The sequence below is a fragment of the Aptenodytes patagonicus genome, chromosome W (genome assembly GCF_965638725.1).
Source record: "Aptenodytes patagonicus chromosome W, bAptPat1.pri.cur, whole genome shotgun sequence".
Classification (NCBI taxonomy): domain Eukaryota; kingdom Metazoa; phylum Chordata; class Aves; order Sphenisciformes; family Spheniscidae; genus Aptenodytes; species Aptenodytes patagonicus.
This window is the reverse complement of record NC_134981.1, coordinates 45,445,012-45,467,592: the sequence shown is the minus strand read 5'-3', so window position 1 is coordinate 45,467,592 and position 22,581 is coordinate 45,445,012. Positions and strand designations below refer to the sequence as shown.

General features: G+C 43.5%; 1 protein-coding gene across 3 annotated transcripts in view; it reads right to left on the bottom strand.

Moving 5' to 3' along the window:
• Positions 1 to 21,088, bottom strand: part of LOC143172047 (E3 ubiquitin-protein ligase KCMF1-like) — a 57,892-nt gene extending 36,804 nt beyond the window's left edge. For 2 of the 3 annotated variants that reach the window (XM_076361263.1, XM_076361264.1), the window contains exon 1: positions 111 to 323. In XM_076361263.1, coding sequence (XP_076217378.1) covers positions 111 to 309 — 199 coding nt within the window. In that variant the 5' untranslated portion in view covers positions 310 to 323. Of the gene's footprint in view, positions 1 to 110; positions 324 to 20,875 lie in introns of those variants that run through there. The other variant, XM_076361265.1, reaches the window with a different exon arrangement.
• Positions 21,089 to 22,581: the final 1,493 nt, after the last annotated feature.

Sequence of the window (22,581 nt, the reverse complement as noted above, 5' to 3'; positions counted from 1 at the left end):
GACACCACTCATTACTGGTTTCCACTTGGACATTGAGCTGTTGACTAGAACTCTTTGGACACAGCCATCCAGCCAATTCCTTATCTATTTAACAGTCCAGTCAAACCCACCTCTCTCCAGTTTAGAGGCAAGAATGTTGTGGGGGACCATATCAAAGGCCTTACAGAAGTCCAGGCAGATGACGTCTGTAGCTCTTCCCTTGTCCACTGATGCAGTCGCTCCATCGTAGAAGACCACTAGATTAGTCAGGCACAATTTGCCCTTGCTGAAGCCATGTTGGTTATCTCTATTCACCTTCCTGCCTTCCATATGCCTTTACATGTCTTCCAGGAAGATCTGTTCCATGATCTTACCGGGCACAGATGTGAGGCTGACTGGTCAGTAGTTCCTAGGGTCCTCCTTATTACCCTTTTTAAAAATGGGCGTGATGTTTCCCTTTTCTCCAGTCACTGGGGACTTTACCTGACTGCCATGACTTTTCAAATATGATGGAGTGGCTTGGCAACTACATCAGCCAGTTCCCTCAGGACCCTGGGATACATCTCATCAGGTCCCATGGACTTGTGTATCTTCAGGTGGTCTCAAACTTGATGTTTTCTTGCGATGGGAGGGACTTCATTCCCCGTCCCTGCTTTGAGATTCAGGGGCTTGAGAGATGTGGGAAGAGAGATTGCCAGTGAAAACTGAGGCAAAAAAATTGAGTACATCTATCATACCAGGAGAGGGCATGCCACAACTAACACCAATGCCACAGGCCTAAGAATGATCTTGCAACCCAAGTATAAACACCAAGTGCTTATTTTTTCCCTTTTATATTATATCACCGAAACAGTTTCACTACCACCCAAGGTGGAACAGCCTGTTGGCTAAAGTTGTTTTCTTACAATCCTAGCTGGATGTCATAACACAGATTACTAGTAGACCCAGGGAGCGCAGTTTATTTTTAAATGTATTCAATACAAGGTTACATTCAAACAAGTGATCAAGTTCACTGAACTTTGTGTGCCCAACCCCAACAAATCAGTAAACTACTGATGTTATCAAGTTGATTATCACAAGAACCAAGCCACTGAGAGGATACAATACAAATACTTCTATGGGATAAAATATAAAAACATTACTCATTTATACTGAGGTAGACCAGAATGGGTTCTATATCAAAACACTCTAGGTATAACTTGGATCAGTTTCTGCCAATATTAAACATATACTCTCTCTCAATATGCCAAGAAGATAAATCAGTTCTAAGGATTTACATGCAAATCTGCAGATGCTTTCAGCTCTTCAAGTATACCTCTGGGACACCAAGCACATGAATCGGAGACTCCTCTATGTTAGACACTTTTGAAAACTGGACCTGCTCTCTAGACAGCATTTGAACCCACCCCCCCCAAAAAAAAAAAATCATTATATGGCCTACAATCTAATACAACTATCTTCCTGACAAGCCAGGATGAACACTTCCCAGTCTCAGCTCTGGTGAAGAGGAAACCTTTATCTGCTTTAAAGAGAAAAACAGACAAACAAACTGGACACCCTTATGCCAAATTCAGAAAGCAATCATGGACAAGATGACAATTTTAATATGCTTATAGGATTCCCAGGCAACTCATCTAGATAACAGCTGCAGAAAACTCTCTTCATCTCAAGAATGCTTTAGTTTGTTTAGCAACATGTAATTGCTTAATTCGCGTTATTGGAGAAGAGCTGTTATTGCTGAAACCTCCAAGAATAACACTTCTATTTGCTGCCTTCTATGCATTTTTTTGCTAGCTTTACGACTTCCAGAAAACACTGCAAAAAAGACAAACCATGTTTTTCCACAGTTAAATAAGCAAAGAACTTCACATTGGTAATACTGACCATCCAAAATTTATTCTTTATGCCTGATGCCCTAATCAGTCTATTATTATAGTCTACTTTTCTCTGAGTTAGTTTAAAGAACTATTAATAAAGCACTTCCTCCTACAGCACACAGATATGCCTGTATTCAGACTACTATGGACCTTTGCATTTAAGAAAAAAGTTAGGTATCTTTTCAAAATATTACATTTAACATATCTAAACATTTAGAAGATAACAGAAGTCATAAGCTGTAAGCAAAACTTATTTATAATAAAAGGTTTTTTCATACCTAATAACTTTATAAAATAGGATTACGAACTTAGTGGACGATGCAAGGATCAAGCAGACTTTGTTTTAATTAAATATCTGATGTTGTCTCTCAGTAGCCTTATCTTTCAGTTAAGATAATTCAGTCTTCAAACACCATCACAACACAGCTTGCTTTACTATAAATACAGTAATTTAAGTAAACAGCAATGCATTGTATCAGCACAGAAATACTTATGTGGCAGCATAAGAATTGACACTGTGCATGGTCTTACTTAACATTTCTGTTAGTTTGGAAATTGGTAAACAGCACATGAATTCTATGAACAGAGAATACCTGAACTGAGGAGAGCTCTAAACAGTAACAAGTGCAAGAAAATATTAATAGCAGCACCCTAACCCTGCACTCATTAAAATCAATGGTGAAGTTTCTCATTTAATAGCATGGGATCAAGGTCCTGAGGTTTTTGTAGTTGTGGAAAGGACAACAAACATTCAGCTTGGGAGAACACAGGCTGAAGGGGAGGAGGAATCACCTGAAAATTAATTTTATAGTTAGAATAGTGAAGAGAAGGAACACAGAAAATCCTAAGGGTAAACAAAAAAAATTAAGAACTAAGTCCTGCAAGGCTTAGGGGTTGTCTTCTTGAAGAAAAGCTTTGAAAGTTTTTAAGAACTTGCCTTAACACACAACAAAACACACACAGAAGAGTGACAAAAAAAGGAGAAAGCAAACAATGGGAACAAGTGATATACCCGATTAGGCTTCAGAGAACTAAGTAGTATGGCTCAGTTGAACAAACTGCCTTCACCTTAACTCATACTTTTATAGACTTAACCAAGCTTTTTCTTTCAGCCACTAATTACTTAACACATCTGGCAATAGTACAACTCAATTTTCCTTGTAAACTCTTACCTTTACACAAGGCTAGGTGGAAATTGGCTATTCTATTTAAAAGGTACACTCTGTTAGGAGGTGCCGAAGCTGGTAGCTCAATAAAGGCAAGGCTACCACAGTGCCATACCCCCAGGTCCAAAGAGTAGCAAGACTGAGTGAGCATGTATTTCCAATAGGCACACATGCACGCAATACATACATACAAAGCCAGCCACACAGATCAATGACAGAAAAATACAGCAGCACTCTCACAAACAGCACCAATGGCCTGTTCCTCTCTCTGGCTGATCAGGATGAAAGACATTAATGGAAAATACATACATATGTACAATATGAATCCCTCCAGTAGCTGGCCCCTAGATCCCTAGTCTCCCCCATTCCTAGCAACTGGGCATGTGAACTCCCAAGGCTTGCAGCCCCACTCCAGCTGCCGGTACTCAGACCTCATGCATGCATACACATGCACATACTGTGGATTCCTCCAGTAACTGGCCTTAGACACTCAGTCTATCCAGCAGCTGGCCCCTGGATCCCCTGGTCTTCCAGTTGCCTCACACAAACACGCCTCTATGGTAGCTCATCCAGACTCATGGCCTTTCCAGTAGCTGTCTCTCAGACCCTCTGGTCTCTCCAGTAACTGACCCAGACTTACAACCTCTCCGATACCTGGCTCCCAAGCCAGCTAGTCCGGCTTGAAGTTTACTAGCTATTACATGCACCCACACAACTGGAAGGCGCTCCAGTTGCTGGGACCTCAGGCTCATGAGCCCCTATAATTCCATGGCCCCTTCTCCAGTTGCTGGCATCTAGACCTCCATACACACACATGCACGCAAAACAGAGAACCTCCTCACCTAGGAAGAATAGTTAGGGAGTTTAATAAGACAGGACAAGACTGCGCTGATCAGGCACAGGGCATGGCCAGACAAGCGTACTGATCAGCAACCTGTTTACATGTGACTGGGCCTTTTATCCCCTTATCCCTCTATTTTCCCATGCTTATTCCTCTCCAATCCACCTTGATACCTCCCTTCCCTTGCCTTTGGGCCTTCCCCTAAATACCCCATATTAAGTCTTGCAAAATCCCAAAATGCTCTTCCCCCTGCATCCTATGAGTCCTGTATCCCTGAAGGCAGAACACACACACATCCCCCAGAGTCTGCACAGTAATATAAGGAGAGCCTCTCTTGTTGACTCCTCTCAGCAGGTCTCACACCCAGACAATGGGCTGACTTGCAAAAATAAGGGTTTCTTTGAACCCAAAATAATACAAGTGTACTGAAAAAAATTATAGAACATAAAAAACCCACCTACGCTGGATCATTTAAATATTACCCGTGTTCTACCTTGAGGAATTCTCAAACATTTTCTTACAATGGAAACATAACAAAGAGAATGGCTTCACAACCACTCCCACTCACTATCACAGAGAATCTCTTTTCAGTCAGATAACACACCCACAGGAACACACCCACAGAAACTACAATTGCTTACAAGGAAAAGCAATACTAGTAAAGTACTGTCTTTAATATGGGAATTGTACAGTCTTTATAATAAAAAGCCTCAAGAACTTTCATGCCTACTTCAGTCAAGCTTTAAACTTGTTCCATTCCTCTCCCCCCCTTCTTTCACTCACCACTGCACATGCTTCTTAGCTATTGGCTTGTACTTTCCCCAAATACACAACCCAAACATCTGCCTGCCATACCACACATCCATCTTGCTTTCTCTTGGTCTCATCAGCAAGGGTCACCCTGTTGGCTTCATGATTCAAAGTTTCTAATTTCTCTCCTGTTGGTGTACACAGGAAGCATCCAAAATATACCACAATATGAACCCCTTCCAGTCTCGCATCATTTTTACACGCCTCAGACCTATTTCTCAACATAAAGTGCCTAAACATTCCTCCCTAACAGTACATGAACACAAGGAAAGTAGTAAAAACAAATGACAAAACAACTTTACATATACCAATAAAGACTTTAAGAGCCATCACTGACCAATGGATCACAGTTGATGCAATCACAGAATAACTTATGTGGGAAGGGACTTCTGAAGGTTTCTGGTCTAACCCTGTACTCAAAGTAGGGCCAATGAGAGCAGATTGCACAGGGCCTTGTCCAGCTGAGGTTTGAATACCTCCAAGGATGAAGATATCACAACCTCTCTGGAACCCTGTTCCAGCATTTAACCACCCTCATGGAAGAAAAAGGTTTTTCCTTATATCTAATCAGGATTTCCCATGTTCCAACTCATTGCCCATTTCCTCTTGTTCTATCCTTGCATGGCTCTGAGATGAGACTGGCTCCATCTTCTCTACTCCCTCCCATTAGGTAGTTTTAGACAGCAATGAGATCTCCCTGATCCTTCTCTTCAAGGGATCTGGGTTTGTTCAGACTCTCTTCACATATCACATGCGCCAGTCCCCAACTATGTTGGTGGCCCCTGCTGGACTCGCTCCAATACGTCATAGAATGGTTTGGGTTGGAAGGGGCCTTTAAAGATCATCTAGTCCAACCCCCCTGCCATGGGCAGGGACATCTTCAACTAGGTCAGGTTGCTCAGAGCCCCGTCCAACCTGACCTGGAATGTTTCCAGGGATAGGGCATCTACAACTTCTCTGGGAAACCTGTTCCAGTGTCTCACCACCCTCAGCGTAAAAAATTTCTTCCTTATATCGAGTCTGAATCTACCCTCTTTTAGTTTAAAACCATTACTCCTCATCCTATTGCTACAGGCCTTGGTAAAAAGTCTTTTCCCTGTCTTTCTTATAAGCCCCCTTTAAGTACTGATAGGCCACAATAAGGTCTCCCCAAAGCCTTCTCTTCTCTAGGCTGAACAACCCAACTCTCAGCCTTTCTTCATAGGAGAGGGGTTTCCAGCCCTCTGACTGCTTTTGTGGCCCTCTTCTGGACCCACTCCAACAGGTCCGTGTCTTTCTTATGCTGAGGGCTCCAGAGCTGGACGCAGGACTCCAGGTGGGGTCTCACCAGAGCAGAGTAGAGGGGCAGAATCCCCTCCCTCGACCTGCTGGCCACGCTTCTTTTCATGCAGCCCAGGATACGATTGGCCTTCTGGGCTGCGAGCGCACATTGGCGGCTCATGTCCAGCTTTTCATCCACCAGTACCCCCAAGTCCTTCTCGGCAGGGCTGCTCTCAATCCCTTCATCCCCCAGCCTGTGTTGATACCAGGGGTTGCCCCGACCCAGGGGCAGGACCTTGCACTTGGCCTTGTTGAACCTCATGAGGTTCACACGGGCCCACTTCTCCAGCTCGTCCAGGTCCCTCTGAATGGCATCCCATCCCTCAGGCATGTCAACCGCACCACATGTCCATGTCGGTCTTGTACTAGGGAGCCCAGAACTGGACACACGAGATCACACCTGGAGTCCCAAGTGCTGAATAGAAGGAAAGAATCTCTTCCCTCGACCTGCTATTACACTCTTGCTAACACAACTCAGTATTTGGTTAGCCTTCACTACAAGGGCATACTGCTGTCTCATATTCAATTTGTCCACCAGGACCCTCATGTCCTTTTCTGCAAAGCTGCTTTCTAGCCAGTTGATGCTCAGCCTGGACTGGCGTGGGGTGTTATACCTCCCTGGGTGCAGGATTTGGCATTTGTCCTTGTTGAACTGCATGAGGTGCCTGCCAGCCCATTTCTCCAGCCTGTTGAGGTCCCTCTGAATAACAGCCCAGCCTTATAACATATTGACTGCTCCCCACAATTTGGTCTTATCTGCAAACTTGCAGAGAGGGGACAAAGTTGCATTATCCAGTTGTTAATAGACATTAAACAGTATTGGCCCCAATATCCATCTCTAAGAGATACCACTAGTAATTGGCCACCAGTTGGACTTTGCACTGCTGATCACAACCCTCCAAGTCCAGCAGTCCAGCTAATTTTCCACCCACCTTATCATCCACTGCACCAAATTTGTGAGGTATGGAGACGACATCAAAAGCCTTTCTAAAGTCAACATCCACTGTTTTCCCCCTTGTCCACGCAGCCAGTCATCGCAGAGAGGGCAATCGGGCACAATTTACGCTTGGTAAACCAAGGCTGGCTGCTCGCAGTCACCTTCTTGTACTTCACATTCTCAGACATGACTTCCAGGAGGATTTGTTCCTTAACTTTTCCAAGGACTGAGGCAAGGCTAACCGGCCTGTAGTTTCCCAGATCCTCCTTCTTGAAAATGGGAGTAATGTTTGTTTGTTGTGTCCTGTCCCGTCCAACCCCCCAAGTCATCAGGAACCTCTCCCAATGACCATGGCCTTTCAAAGATGACAGAGTGGGCTCACAATAACATGAGCCAGTTCCCTCGGCACCCTCAGATGCATCCCATCTGGTCCCATGGACTTGTGAATCTGCAATTTGCTTAAGCGGTCCCTAACTTAATCTTTGTCTACTGTGGGCAATACTTCACTCCCACAAACTGTCACTAGACTCTGGGACATGAGAGGCCAGAAGGCAGACCTTACCAGTGAAAACCAAGGCAAAGTGGCATCTAGTACCTAAGTACCTCAGCCTTTTCCATGTTCATTGAGGAGAAGACCGGGCCTTTTGCTGCCAATGTAACCCTTCCTGCTGTCCTTCACATCCCTCTCTAGTTGCAACTCCAGCTGATCTCAGGCTTTCCTAACTCCATCCCTGCATGCTCAGACAATGTCCTGGGCTGCCCACAACTCTATAAAAACTCTGATACACTCAAGATCACCCTAGCATTATCATTGGTGCCCACATGCATGAGCAAAAAGAGGTAATATTCCAAGAGCCAGATGAGTCTCTGCTCTTACTGCCCAAATCCAAGCCCCTGATAAGCAACAAGCCTCCCAAGACTGCAATTCAGGCTGGCAGATGGATGCCTCAATCCCCCACAGGAGGCCTCCAACTATCATCACCCACCACTTTCTCTTGGCGAGGAATCTTTCATAATTCAGTTTTTCACTATAAATTAACACTTAAGTGAAACTGCTATGCTTTAATTAGAGTATGTGTGAAAACCCATCCTCTGAAAATAAAAGTCTGATCCACAACAAAAACATTATGCAGCATCATTTTTAGTCTAATGCAGCTAGAAGAGACATCACTGACTACAGTTGGGAAAAAGCAAATTCATAATGCTGTCAACACCAGATAGCAACGGATCAACATACTGTAGAGAACAAATAAGAAATACAAGTTTATCAGCCTCACTATTACAGTGCCATACAATCCAAATCATATTAGGAAATTTCATGACAGGAAGAGAGAATTCACTTTTGTTTCTACAAAACAGAAGAATTACATGCAGTTTTAAAAAATAAATTCATCTATTTCTGCATGTCTAGAAACTGAAAACACATTAAGACCATTACTTAGAGCATTTGTTTTTATTTGGGGACAATGACTCCAAAGTAGTTCCCTTAAAATAGTCACTGTGGTTTTATGCTCAACATAAACCCCTTCCAAAAGGCTTAGTACAGAATCCCAAATTTAGCAATTGACTTACTGAACAAGACACATACGCACCAAGTTTTAAAAATTAGAACATTAAACTTGAAGCCAAAAAACTTTTTCCTAAATTTAAGTGATTCTATGCTACAGAGATGTTTTCCTTTATTTGCTGAACTAGCTTTCTGAAAATACAAACTTTATTATACTATTATGTTGAAATATATGATGCAACATTGTATTTAATAAATCATTGCATCAACACACATGTATCCCACTCCATAGATTGAGACACAAGCAAAGAGAGCATCAAAATCCAGGTCTCATGATTCCTAATTATATACTCAGACCCCAAGGTGCAACTACAAAAAGAAAAGGCACAAAATAGTATAATATTATTTAATAGTATTTTAACAGGTGTGGGGGGGTCAACTATATTAACACAAGTTTGACAAACCTTCACCAGGACAATTATGATTTCAGTGACCTGTCTATTAGAAAAGCAAAGCTTACAAAATGCTTAAGAATTAGGAGATTTTAAATAAAGCTAGAAATCTAGAAACAGCTACTCTGTCAATTATACCTTTTATATGATGCAGAGTCACATTCAGGAAAAAAAAAAATCACAATTGATTATCTAAGAGTCCCCTTGATCTTTAAGTCAGTATATTTTAGTCTTGTTCACTTATTCAGAGAAGCAAGTTTTTTTATCTAATATTTAGCTAAAGGAATTGGATAAAAACTGAGATACAGTCAGCACTTCGGACTTAAGAAGTCTGCTAGGTGGCAAAATAAGACCCAGTAGTTCTGATAAATAACAGGAGAGAATATAGATTTGATTGAGGCTCACAACTGAACAATAAATAGCAGTATGGTAAAAACTGCCTGTAGAAGCTAGGATATGAAAATATTGTGATCTCTGGACTATGTTAGTGTCATGAAACAGGAAAAGCATGAGTCTCTGATCTGCATATAAAAGGTAAGAGGAAAGACAATGCTCTAAAGTTAGTTCAAAAGAAAGGTCCAGTGCTCTCTTGCTGCAAGCATAGTATGTTCTTACATGTATTGACCACTAGAGTAGAAAGGAAATCAGATGCTCAGGAAGAAAACCTAGATAATAAAGGGAGGGGACACACTGAAAAATACAGAAAAAACCATGAGGTAACAATATAGAAGTATGTCAGGGAAAGAGATTATGACAGCTGAAACACTGAAGAGCAAACAGCTCCAACTTCAAATTTCAAAGAACTATAAGCCCTATCTTGTTTTCTATTGAGCTTCACTCAAATGCCATTTAAAAGGGTCATTTTTGCTCAGTACATTTATAAGCAATCTGAAATCGTCAGATGCCTGTGAGGAAACGCTCACCCTCACATGAAATGCACCTCCAGTAGTTAGCACCTTCTTTAGAAAACATAAGATGCACATAAGATGTCAATGGCTCAACGTCCAAGTGGAAACCAGTAACAAGAGTGGTGTCCCTCAGGGGTCCGTACTGAGACTAATACTGATGAAAATATTCAACAGTGACAGACAGTGGGATTAAGTGCACCCTCACAAAGTTTGCAGACAACACCAAGCTGAGTGGTGCAGTTGATTCCCTAGAGGGAAGGGACGCCATCCAGAGGGACCTTGACAGGCTTGAGAAGCGGGCCTGTGTGAACCTCATGAGGTTTAACAAGGCCAAGTGCAAGGTCCTGCCCCTGGGTCGGGGCAATCCCCAGTATCAATACAGACCGGGCAATGAATGGATTGAGAGTAGCCCTGCAGAGAAGGACTTGGGGATACTGGTGGATGAGAAGCTGGACATGAGCCGCCAATGTGCGCTCGCAGCCCAGAAGGCCAATCGTATCCTGGGCTGCATGAAAAGAAGCGTGGCCAGCAGGTCGAGGGAGGGGATTCTGCCCCTCTACTCTGCTCTGGTGAGACCCCACCTGGAGTCCTGCATCCAGCTCCAGGGTCCCCAGTAAAAGACAGACATGGACCTGTTAGAGCAGGTCCAGAGGAGGGCCACAAAAGCGGTCAGAGGGCTGGAACACCTCTCCTATGAAGAAAGGCTGAGAGAGTTGGGGTAGACCTTATTGCGGCCTTTCAATACTTAAAGGGGGCTTATAAGAAAGATGGGGAAAGACTTTTTACCAAGGCCTGTAGCAATAGGATGAGGAGTAATGGTTACAAAGTGAAAGAGGGTAGTTTTAGATTGGACATAAGGAAGAAATTTCTTTACGATGAGGGTGGTGAGACACTGGAACAGGTCGCCCAGAGAAGTTGGAAGGTTGCCCTGTTATTGGAAGCATTCAAGATCAGGTTGGACGGGGCTCCGAGCAACCTGATCTAGTGAAAGATTTCCCTGCCTATGGCAGGGGGGTTGGACTAGATGACCTTTGAAGGTCCCTTCCAACCTAAACCATTCTTTTTTTGATGCTGCACATAAGATGGTCTCACCCATGTGCTGTATTCTCAAGTTTCCTTTTAAGAATGCACATCACAGAAATATACAACTCTATCACCCTACTGTTTTACCACATCAAGGCAGCACAGTTCTCTAGTCTAGGAAATTATGTACACACATACATGAGCTTGATATTCCATCAATTCATTTCAGAGCAATTTTTAAGAAGGTGGCATTTGGGGGGTGCTCTAGCCTATAGAGTAAGTCTACCTGTAGCACAGTACTTCCATATTCCTAGTACTACTTTAAACAAACTTATTTTCACATCTTTTATGAGCTCTCTATATAGAGAGTTAGCCCACCCTGGCTCCTGCAGGAGATCCTAAGGATGAATTGCTCTCCTTCCACATTCTGCCACACACACCATAGCAGTCACCACCTTACAGCACTGGCAATGTTGCTTTGCAGAACACTAATTCAGAAGCAGCTCAGCACCTCATACCAGCCTCCTGACAATACCAACGCATGTCCAAGACTTTTTTAATCCTGCATTAGCCTGTCAAAGAAGAGAGAGATATGATACAGCAAAGGCCCTAGTGTAGCAGCTGTAATATTTACCACAGAATGTATTTTACAAAATAGCTCGAGCTTTTTCAAGTTAGAGCCTATGAACAGGTCTGCTTTTCTTCTGCACCATTTGCAGAGGCCTTAGAACAACCACTGGTAGAAAACAAAAGTATTCTCAACCTTATTATTTATACACAACTTCTCTAGCCTCCTGAACTTCTAATTTTTTTTCTTGAACTATAAGTCTAATAAGTCAAAGGTATTGCCTCATTTTAACCAAAAGAAATTAAAGCAGCATAGACGACTATAACTGCATCATACAGCTGAGATCCAAGTCAGTGCCACGAAGAAGAATGCAGGCAACTTCTTGCAGTCTAGAGAGGTTTAACACATTATCCTACATAGTTAAAAAAAATTCCATTGTCTTCAAAAGCATTAATTAACAAAAAGAACATTTGAGGAAAGGGAAAATGCGTTTGGAGCAAGTTTAACATGAAATTCAGTGCAAGCATCACAAACAGAAGCCATTAGCTGCTAATCTGATGTAGTTGCTCAGAAAACATCCATTGTGGCTTCCCTCCAAGCCAGAATTCAGAGTTCTGTACCCCCAACCAATTATTATTTCAAAGTTGGTTTTTTTGTTGGTTTTTGTTGTTTTTTTTTAATTCCTGAATAGACTGTTGTATTTTTACATATGATTCTCAACAATTCTATCAGAAATGAGCTCCTTATTTAGCTTTCTGGTCACACTGCTTAAATCATTCCTGCTTCTAGGATACAAGAAACAAAAGAGTAACAGGGAACCAGTTACTGGAAAGCCATGATTCTCCATTACGTAAAAGACTGAATAATTTACTTTTCTCACACCATTACAGACTATAACACACGCCCATATATGTGAAAACACCATTTAAATATGATTTCTTTAATACGCTGCCATGCGTTAAGCCTAATAACTTGTGCTCAGCTGTCTGAAGGAACAGGGGATCCGCAATCTGGAATAACATCTATAGCAACACCTACCACTAGTAGTTTGACCCATGAGGGTCACAGAACTACTCTAAGAACATCCTTTACTTATAAAGCACTCTTAGAATCATAGAATCACTGAGGTTGGAAAAGACCTCTAAGATCATCGAGTCCAACCGTCAACCCAACACCACCATGTCCACTAAACCATGTCCCTAAGCACCTCATCTACTCGTCTTTTAAATACCTCCAGGGATGGGGACTCAACCACTTCCCTGGGCAGCCTGTTCCAATGTTTCACCACTCTTTCAGGAAAGAAGTTTTTCCTTACATCCAATCTAAACCTCCCCTGGCACAACTTGAGGCCATTTCCTCTCGTCCTATCGCTTGTTACTTGGGAGAAGAGACCGACACCCACCTCGCTACAACCTCCTTTCAGGTAGTTGTAGAGAGCGATGAGGTCTCCCCTCAGCCTCCTCTTCTCCAGGCTAAACAGTCCCAGTTCCCTCAGCCGCTCCTCATAAGACTTGTTCTCCAGACCCCTCACCAGCCTCGTTGCCCTTCTCTGGACACGCTCCAGCACCTCGACGTCCTTCTTGTAGTGAGGGGCCCAAAACTGAACACAGTATTTGAGGTGGGGCCTCACCAGTGCCGAGTACAGGGGCACGATCACTTCCCTACTCCTGCTGGCCACACTATTTCTGATACAGGCCAGGATGCCATTGGCCTTCTTGGCCGCCTGGGCACACTGCCGGCTCATGTTCAGCCTTCTTCTATAAGAAGGTTCCATATTACTTTTTCAGCTCCTCACACCAAGTCTTCCTTATCCTGGAAGTTGTTGGTTTTTTTCCATACTGTTGGGTCCTGCCTACCAAACAGTCTGGCAATTTGTAGGCCTTATACCAAGAGACCTGAAAGAGAACATTTTGCAGATCATTGCATCTATTCTGCTTTCAGTATCCAAAACACAGGGCAAAAAGCTTTTCATCCTTAGAGTTCTCTGAAGTTGAAGATAACCAAGGGAGAAGAGTGCTGGGAAGCATATCTAAAGTCTTTAGGAGTCAACTGATACCACCCAGCTTCCAATTCAACTTAATAAATCTGCAATTGATTTAATGAATATAATTTACAATTACAAGTCTATAAAATGAAAGATGATCATGGTTTACAGCAGGAGTAAGAGTCTGGGGATGAGCCTTCTATCTGTACACCAATCAAGTCAACTTACATTTGTTGATATTTTCATCTTACATGGGCAATACATACAATAGCAGGGGACAGGGACAGAATTAAGATATATAAAGTAGTTCACACAATCTTAAGAGTTGGGGGGAGGGGGGTGTTTTAAAAGCTTAAACTGCGAAGAGTTGCATTCTCTATGGCTACTTTGGCAAAGCTTTGATGCCCTTCTTAAAGGGCATCTTGAATTTTTCTTTCAGACACCTACCTTTCCATAGTCAAATTTAGAATGAAATCTGCTGTAAATGAATCTGTTGTCTGGCTACAAGGACGTTCTAATAATCATAGAAGTCCAGCTGACAAAGGCTTATCTATATTGAGACTCCCAGCAATTTCAAGATCCACCCAAGCAAAAAATTCTCTAAAATACAGCCAGTTTACACAGAAGTATATAAATTATGCAATAAATGTGTAGCAAATAAATCTGAACGCTATTTTTAGTAATTTTTTTTCACAGCAAAGATTGAAATTACTGACAGGTACACAATGAGCCCTTCTACTAATATCTCCTAATACATTTTCAACCTTGAGAAACTCCTATAATCCACTGCTGCTGGGGCTGGGATACTTGAGATAGGTACCCAGATATCATCACTAATAAAGCAGTTTAGAGCATGACTATCCAATTGGATACCTTCAAGACACTTATGTCCAGACCCCAAATAATACTGAAGGCTTTCTAGCACACTTGCACATGCCCATATATTTATTCACAGAGGCTACCACCAATTTCTTGCAACACTACCATGAATCTGTAGAGCAACTCAAATGTTTTGCAGAGGTAGAGAAGACAGCTTTAGCTTAAACAACAAACCTAGTCACTCTTCATGAATTAAACCCTCAAGGTTTTATTCATGTTCAAGAAGGGCTCCTTGAACCAAAGGCTGCAAAAGGTATGAGTCAAGCAACTGCTTGTACTCACTTCTGAGATTCAGTTCTGAACTCTATGAACGAAGAGCACTTATGCAAGTGATAAGAAAAGTTGAAGGTACTTCTACGAGGGAGAAAATATTTTAACTTTGCAGAGACCTCACTCACTTTCACAGTCTAGACAGTTGTCAAGCTTATGCAAAATAAAGTCTCATGAAATAGCTCAAAACCAAAAAATTCATTTACATATACTGGAAACCAGTGAAACTACTGAGCATGTCACTATACTCTGCACTGAAAGAAATTCAAAATGACCTTATTTCATTGTTACTTTATCACAGCATTATCATAATTAACTTTGAAACAAACATGTGGGTGGGTTAACCTCAGCTGGCTACCAGATAGCCACCCACTCTCACTCCCCCTCCTCAAGAGGATGGGGGGGTGGAATAGAATGGAAAAGCTCATGGGTAGAGATAAAGATAGGGAGATCGCTTACCAATTACTGCCACAAGCAAAACAGACTTGACTTGGAGAAAATTAATTTAATTTATTGCCAATTAAGAATAAAGTAGGATGGCGAGAAACAAACCCAAAAAACTAAAACACCTTCCCTTCCCCCCCTTCTTCCCAGGCTCAACTTCACTCCTTTATTCCTCTCTTCTACTTCCTCCCCCCAAACCAAGAGGCACAAGAGGGATGTGAAATTGGGGGTTGCAGTCAGTTAATAACAGTTTGTCTCTGCCGCTCTGTCCTGGTTTCGGCTGGGATAGAGTTAATTTTCTTCCTAGTAGCTGGTACAGTGCTGTGTTTTGGATTTAGGAGGAGAACAATGTTGATAACACATGGATGGTTTAGTTGTTGCTGCGCAGTGCTTACACTAGCCAAGGACTTTTCAGCTTCCCATGCTCTACCGACTGAGAAGGCTGGAGGTGCACAAGAAGCTGGGAGGGGGCACAGCCAGGACAGCTGACCCAAACTGGCCAAAGGGATATTCCATACCATATGATGTCACGATGAACAAAAAAAACTGGGAGGAGTTGGCTGGGGGGGGGGGGGGGGGGGGCAGCGCAGCCACTGCTCAGGAACTGGCTGGGCATCAGTCAGTGGGTGGTGAGCAATTGCATCGTGCATCACTTATTTTGTATATTCTTTTATCATTATTATTTTCCCTTCCTTTTCTGTCCTATTAAACTGTCTTTATCTCAACCCACGAGTTTTACTCCCCCCCCCCCCCCGATTCTCTCCCCCATCCCACTGGGGGTGGGGGGAGTGAGCGAACAGCTGTGTGGTGTTTAGCTGCCTGCCAGGTTAAACCACAACACGCTCCCTTCTCACACTTTTCCCCTGCTCCAGCACAGATCCTCTCCACGGACTATAGTCCTTCAGGAAAAGACTACTCCAGCATGGGGTCCTCTCCATGGGCCACAGTTTCTGCCATTAGCCTGCTCCTGCACCAGATCATCTCCACGGGCCGCAGTTTCCTCCTGGAGCCTGCTCCATCATGGTCCTCTCCACAGGCCACAGGTTCCACCACTGGCCTGCTCCCACTCCTCTCCATAGGCTGCAGGGAAATATACCTGCTATAGCACCCAGAGCACCTCCTCCCCCTCCTTTTTTTCTGACCTTGCTGTCTGCAAGATTGTTTCTTACACTTCCACTCCCCTCCCCCCTTTCTTACACACACTGCTGCACAGCATTTTTACCCTTTCTTAAATTTGTTTTAACAGAGGTGCCATCAGCTTCAATGACTGCCTCAGCTTTGGCCAGCAGTGGGTTCTTTGCAGAGCCAGCTAGAAGCAGCTCTGTCCAGCACATGGGCAGCCCCATGTCTCTTCTCACTGAGGCCACCCCTGCAGCCCCCCACCACCACCACCAAAGCCTTGCCACGTAAACCCAATACATGTGAACGACATTAAGGATCATATTTACATAAGAACATAGGAATTCTCATGAGTTCAGATCAGAGATTCAGCTGACTATTCATGGAAAGTTGTAGGAACATCACAGAATATCAGACATTAGATTCTCTACAGCAACCTTTTAGTCTCAAATAGTTAAGAGACATGAAATATGAAGTTTGAGATAGAATCCAAAGTTTTAATCCTTCAAACTGGAAACCAGGTGGTATAACTTTTTCACAGAAAAAGTATTGCACAGTCTAGTTACACAGTGTGAAAAAGCACTTCTGTTAATCAGTTTTGAATTATCAGCCTCTGTAATTGTATAACCTCCTGTTCTTGCATTATTAAAAAAACCACAGTTATAGGCACTCTTCATCTATATTAAGCTATTCATTCTTTTTAGATTCTCTTTGTCAACCTTGAAGATAAAGATTTTTTCAGTCTCTATTCATGCAATAGTCCTTTGTCGTCCCCCCCAGTCACATCACTTCTTCAGTTCTTTGGAGGGGATTCAAGCTGCATACAATAGTTTATAACACTGTTATACTGAAATCTGACAGTGCTGCCTGAATTTAACTGTTTGTTGGTCTTCTCCTTATGGCTCATTTTCACAGCCTTTAACAACCACATTTGTCCACCTAGTTAAAGTTCCCTAGGCCAAGAATGCATTTTGTTTGTAAGTTTCAGCCAAAACATTTCTAAGAACTAAAATAGGAGAAAAGCCACTAATTTGCAGGTATTAGAGTTGCAGCTGTGAATGCCCAAAATTTTCAGTTGGGCCTTCATGAAACAAAAAACAAACAGATAGCAGCCAACTGTAAACTCTTGTCCAAGTGATTTGCCTGGCATTTCCCAAGAACTCCATAGAAGAGGCAGGAATGAATCCAGCTTTCCACAACAAAATTCAACTATCAACATCACAAAAATACTTTCTTTCTACAATGCCTCATCTCCTTGTTTACTGTCCACCTCCAAAAAAAGAACAAGGATCCTCCCCTACATACAACAGCCTCCTTCCCTATACACCCTTGACAAGGCAGGGTACAACAGAGAAGATAATGAGGCTATAATTTCACAGTGCATGTACTCAAAGAGGGCTGAATTAGGTTTCTCTGCGCAAGCTAGTTCTGGCACATCTCAACTCCTGAGTGCTCAACTTGACAACTTTACTGTTCTGAGCAGCTTCTTGAATGCAGTAACATTTTTCACATCTTACCAACAAACACAGTAGCAGTAAAAACAGAAGCATGATTATCTACAGTGATACCCCACAACCTTTCCCAAGTTGATACCACTGAAGTAGACACTTTAAGGAACCTGAAGAGTTAATTTCTCCCTATTGCTTTTCCTTTTAACACAAGTTAATTTCACTCATCTTGTGCTGCTCATGCATTGAGCTTATTCAGCTCTTTCTAAAGTTAAAAGCTTATTTAGCTCTTTCTTGGAAGACCTTCTAGTCACCCCCTAGCTCAAATAACTGTCTTATTTGCAAACATTTCTATCCCACTATTCCCTTCCCCCACATCCTCCACTCTCTGGATAGTTTTTAAAGTTCTATACCAGTTCCATTTCTGAAGGTATTAAACAGTCAATGGCAAAAGGTCGATGGTTGAATTCTACTCTCTCTTTTCCTGTCTCCCAACCAACTTCTGATCCACAACATGACTTAATTTCTTGCCGCAAAGCAAAGAAAATTGCCAAGAGACCCTGATGAAAAGTAAGCTTATACCTCCATCAAATACTTATTTAGAGCCCTGAGACATTGGAATTCCAAGTTCTCCAGCATTTATCTTCTCAAATACATCCTTCCCCATCACAAAACTGATTCTGGCAAGAACAAGCCATTTTGACAAAACACACACAGCAGAGATTCAATCATGTTAATAAGTTGTAACTCACTTTTCTCCTATACCTTATCCTTGCAAAAACAACTTCCATCAACTTACAGATTGAGAACTCTCAGCCAACCACAAACCCTACATCAAGGCAACTTATTCTAACCTTATAACCAATATAAAATTAACACTTAAAACATGTTAAATGGGGAGTAAAAGAAAAACATTAAACTCAAGAAAAAACAGGTTCCTATAAAAAAAAATTCTATCAAAGTACAACTGTTGCTGCAGCTTTATATCTTTTCAGTTTTGATAGGGTTTTTCCTTCTTTATATAAAAAGATATTTATGTCAACAATGTAACATTACCATCAACAGTTTATTAGAAAATAACTATTTTCATTTTTAAAAACATGCAACTTCAAAGAACATTGATATACCTGTTTCCAATTTTTAACAAAACCACGCTTAACGTTATTTCCATACTTCGATTTCTGCTGATGAATAGAAAGACTGAGAAAAACATTATTCCCTGTGCTACAAACAAAACCTAATATCCACTAGAAAAACCTCAAAACATAACCTCTATCAATCAGAAACATTTAAAAAAAAACTGTTTTGATAATTCTTCTCCTTTATTAAAACATCACAACACTGAACAACACATCATACAACTTTTGTAGCTTTAACCAGTGCAACCTAACAAGTCTGCATCCTACTACCCCACTTTAAATTGCATACCATGGATATCTATCACAGCAGCAGATTACAGAGTACTTTCTCCAACAAAGCCACAAACAAAAACTTTTTATTAACCCTTATTTTACTCACTGTTGTTAGCATTTGCCTCATTATCTGCATAATCCAACAACCCCACTCACCTTCGGGGGGGGGGGGGGGGGGGGGAACCACCAAAAACAGCAAACAAACCCCAAAAAACCACACCCCGCCAAAAAAAAGCAACACACACACAAAACCACATCTTAATCAGAAAAGAACCAAGAGGATTTGGTACCTTTACTAGAAAAAAAAGTGTTGTTAGATTCAGGCAAGACTGGTCTTAGATAGGCAAGCACACACACTAACAAAATGCTGTAGCTATACACCGAATAGCCATCATACTTACTCTAGTTCAGCATCAAGCTACCAACCCTCCATCTAGAAGTCAGTATTATTACTCCCAAACATTGAAGTCTTCTAGCACATTGCTTTCAAAACATTAAGATTAAATAAAGATATCTCCATTTCTTTTAAAAAGATTATTCTCACAGCTCTAGGAGAATCAAAGTTATGTATGGAGACAGGTGCTAAATTTAGTTCCTAACAGAGCAAGAAATCATCCTTTCGAGATACAAGGCAGAACTTCTACAGAATATTTTATACTAGTACAACTACTGGTAAGAAGAGGTAGAAAACCAAGCAAGTTTCTTTACAAATATCACACACAACTTCACTCTACATAAATTCCCTTCTTTCATTTTTCTCTCCATTCTTCTCACTTTTTTTTTTATTAATCCTTAACTATCCACTTCACTTACCCATAGCAAAAAAACACCCCACAAACAAAAACCCCACAAAACAGAAGAACAAGGACAAACACACAAAATAATTGTATGATGACCTCTCTGCAAAAGCTGCTACTACATTAGCATGTTTCCTCTTTTAAAATACAAAACTAAAAAAAGAATATTACTTCTCAACCCGCCAAAGCTACCAAAATACAAACTACACCTGAACAAGGCCATGAAGACTGCATAAACTCTTTCTTCCAATCCCAACACCACAACAAGTTACATGCACGAGTTCACTCTACACCTGCCGCACAACCCCCCACCACCACGTTCATTATACCAAAGCAGACCACACCTTAATCCATTTCCCCTGGATGCCAGGCCACCCTCCTTGCATCGCCTCCCCTCAAGCACTACTCTCCCCGTGCCTCAGACCCCACAGTCCCTTCTCCTCCCCCCCACCCTAAGAAACCTGGGGGCACTTCCCCTCACAGGGAGCACATCATGCCAAGCCTGCCTCCCCTTCCCCTCCTGCACCCCTTCTCCCTTCACATCATGCCATTCACAACTCCCAGGACACCTCAGCAAGCCACCCTGACACACACCTCCCACCCCCCTTACACCTTCCTCCTTTCCCCCAAAGCAGATTCCTCCAGGCCCACCTCTCAGGCCCATCCTTCAAACAGTGAAGTAAGAGGAGTGAAAATAAACAGCTCTCCTATCTCCTCCCCTCTATTATCTGCCTCGGACATACTCCTTGCCCAGGGCGAGGCAAGGCCCGAGTCGCAGGTGAGTGAAGGGTGACAGAGATCAGACCCACTTCAAGCTGCAGCAGGCCCTTCAACCTCAGCGAGCACGGGCCTAGCGTACGTGCTTAGTGGCGACAGAAAAGGGACTCGGGGCCTACCCGTAACGGACACGGCCGCCACCTCCCCTCCCGCGACACTGCAAAGCGAGGCCTGGCCGCCGCCTTCCTCCTCCCACCACGGCCACTTTCCGCGACCGACTCCACAGGCTCCGCTCTCAGCGACGGCAGCGCCGCCATGTTGACCCACCTCACACGGCGGCATGCGAGGCCCTAATGCCGTACAAGGCCCAAGGACATCTCTTCCCCGCCCCCTCCCCCGCGGCCTTGGGTCTCTCACCTTCATGTCGGGACATCCTAATTTTGAGGCTGCAGCCCAGGCCTGTCCCTAGGCTCCCGCTGGGCTGCTCGGGCGTCGCTTTAGCCTAGGTCCCTCCCGCCTTACGCACTGACCCCCAAGCGCGAAGCGAACAAGCAACAAAAAGGGGAAAGAAATGGAGGGGTGAAGCAAAGAGATATCTGTTCCAACGGCCCCGGCCGGCCGGCCGGCCTGCCTGCCTGCCTGCCTGCCTGCCTCCCTCCCTCCCTCCCTCCCTCCGGGGGGCGGATCCACCAGCAGTAACTTCCCAGGCGCCGCAATACAGTGAATCTTAGGCCTCTCTTCCTCTTCCGCCGCTTTAATCTACACCCCTCTTCCTGAGTCCCCACCTCTGTTCCCTCTTCTATTGTTACTGTAAGAACACTGACTCCTTGCACCCCTCAGCTCTTTCCCGTCCTAGGCTCAAGGTCTCCCAGTTTCTTTCCTTCTCCACCTGTTTTGGTTTTTTTTAATTCTTTCTCTCTTTTTTCTTCATTCCTTCTCTGTCCAATAGCCGCTGCTACTGCACACAGGAAGGAAGAGGAAATACACACCCAATGGAAAGGAGGATCGGCACCACCCAACGCAGGGAAAGCCGCGGAGTTGAGCGTAGCTTACATGTACTGGATGGGGCTCTCCCCTTCTTCCTCCAAACTAGGCAAGACTGCTGTCTCCAGGCATTCTCCAGAGACACAGCCTCTTCCACCACTTCGGCCTCTGACAACTGCCCGCGTGCCGCGTGAGGCAGAGAGAAGAGTCCTCCCGCTCGCCCCTGTTGTAGAACACACTGCTGTAGCGGTGGGGCTGCGCCTTTGCGGGTGCACGGAGATCTCCCCCCTCGCCCCCTAGTAAGGACGCCAGAGAGCGAGGAATGGCAGCAACCCGACAGCAGCCTCGAGGAAGGGGACAAGTTCAGCGAGGTGGTTCATGATACTTCCCATTCCCTCTCCTTTCCAGTGTGGCTTGCAAAACCCTCTGTAATTCGGGGAGGTGTAGCGAGCAGTGATGAATCTGACACATGCCCTGATGCTTCCTGCCCCGTCCTGGCTGCCTGACTCCTGCAATGCTGAGGGTACTCGGGTGACTTCTTAATCAGCCGAGAAAGGTAAATGCCAGCCTGCCTGCAACAGGTGCCATATTGCACACGCGTGGGTTTTACCTAGTCTTGATAATTCTCAGTGTTTCTGCTTAGGCTGCGAAGTGCTGAGGTGAAGAGAGGGCGACCTTGTGGCCACAGTAACATACTGATTTGTCACAGGTGAACTAAGCCATTTTAGTGGGATGTTTCCATACTTTTCTGTGCATTTTTTTTTTCATTCTGCCTCTTACTAGTGTTAGGCTCCAAAGGATAGGGATGTGTGTTTCAGAATGGGGAGGGCGAGCTCCAAACCTTGCGCAGCTCCTGACTGCTGGAGGAGCTTTCCCATAAGAGGTTTAAGATAGCAGTGGCATGCCTGATTACTGTGACGGACATGTCCCGAGAAGTGAGAGCCACATAGTTGGGAAGGGGGGAGGCAGAACCTTATAAAGAATGATGAAAAAGCAAAAAGTTTGTGACTTGCAGAATTTTATTTGCTTTCCCTGCAACTTTTTGTCTTTTGCGAAAAGACATTAGTCTAGAGAAGAAATTGAAAAGGTAAAACACCTATCATGGGAGGGGAGAGGGAGATGGGGGGAGGGGGGAAGAA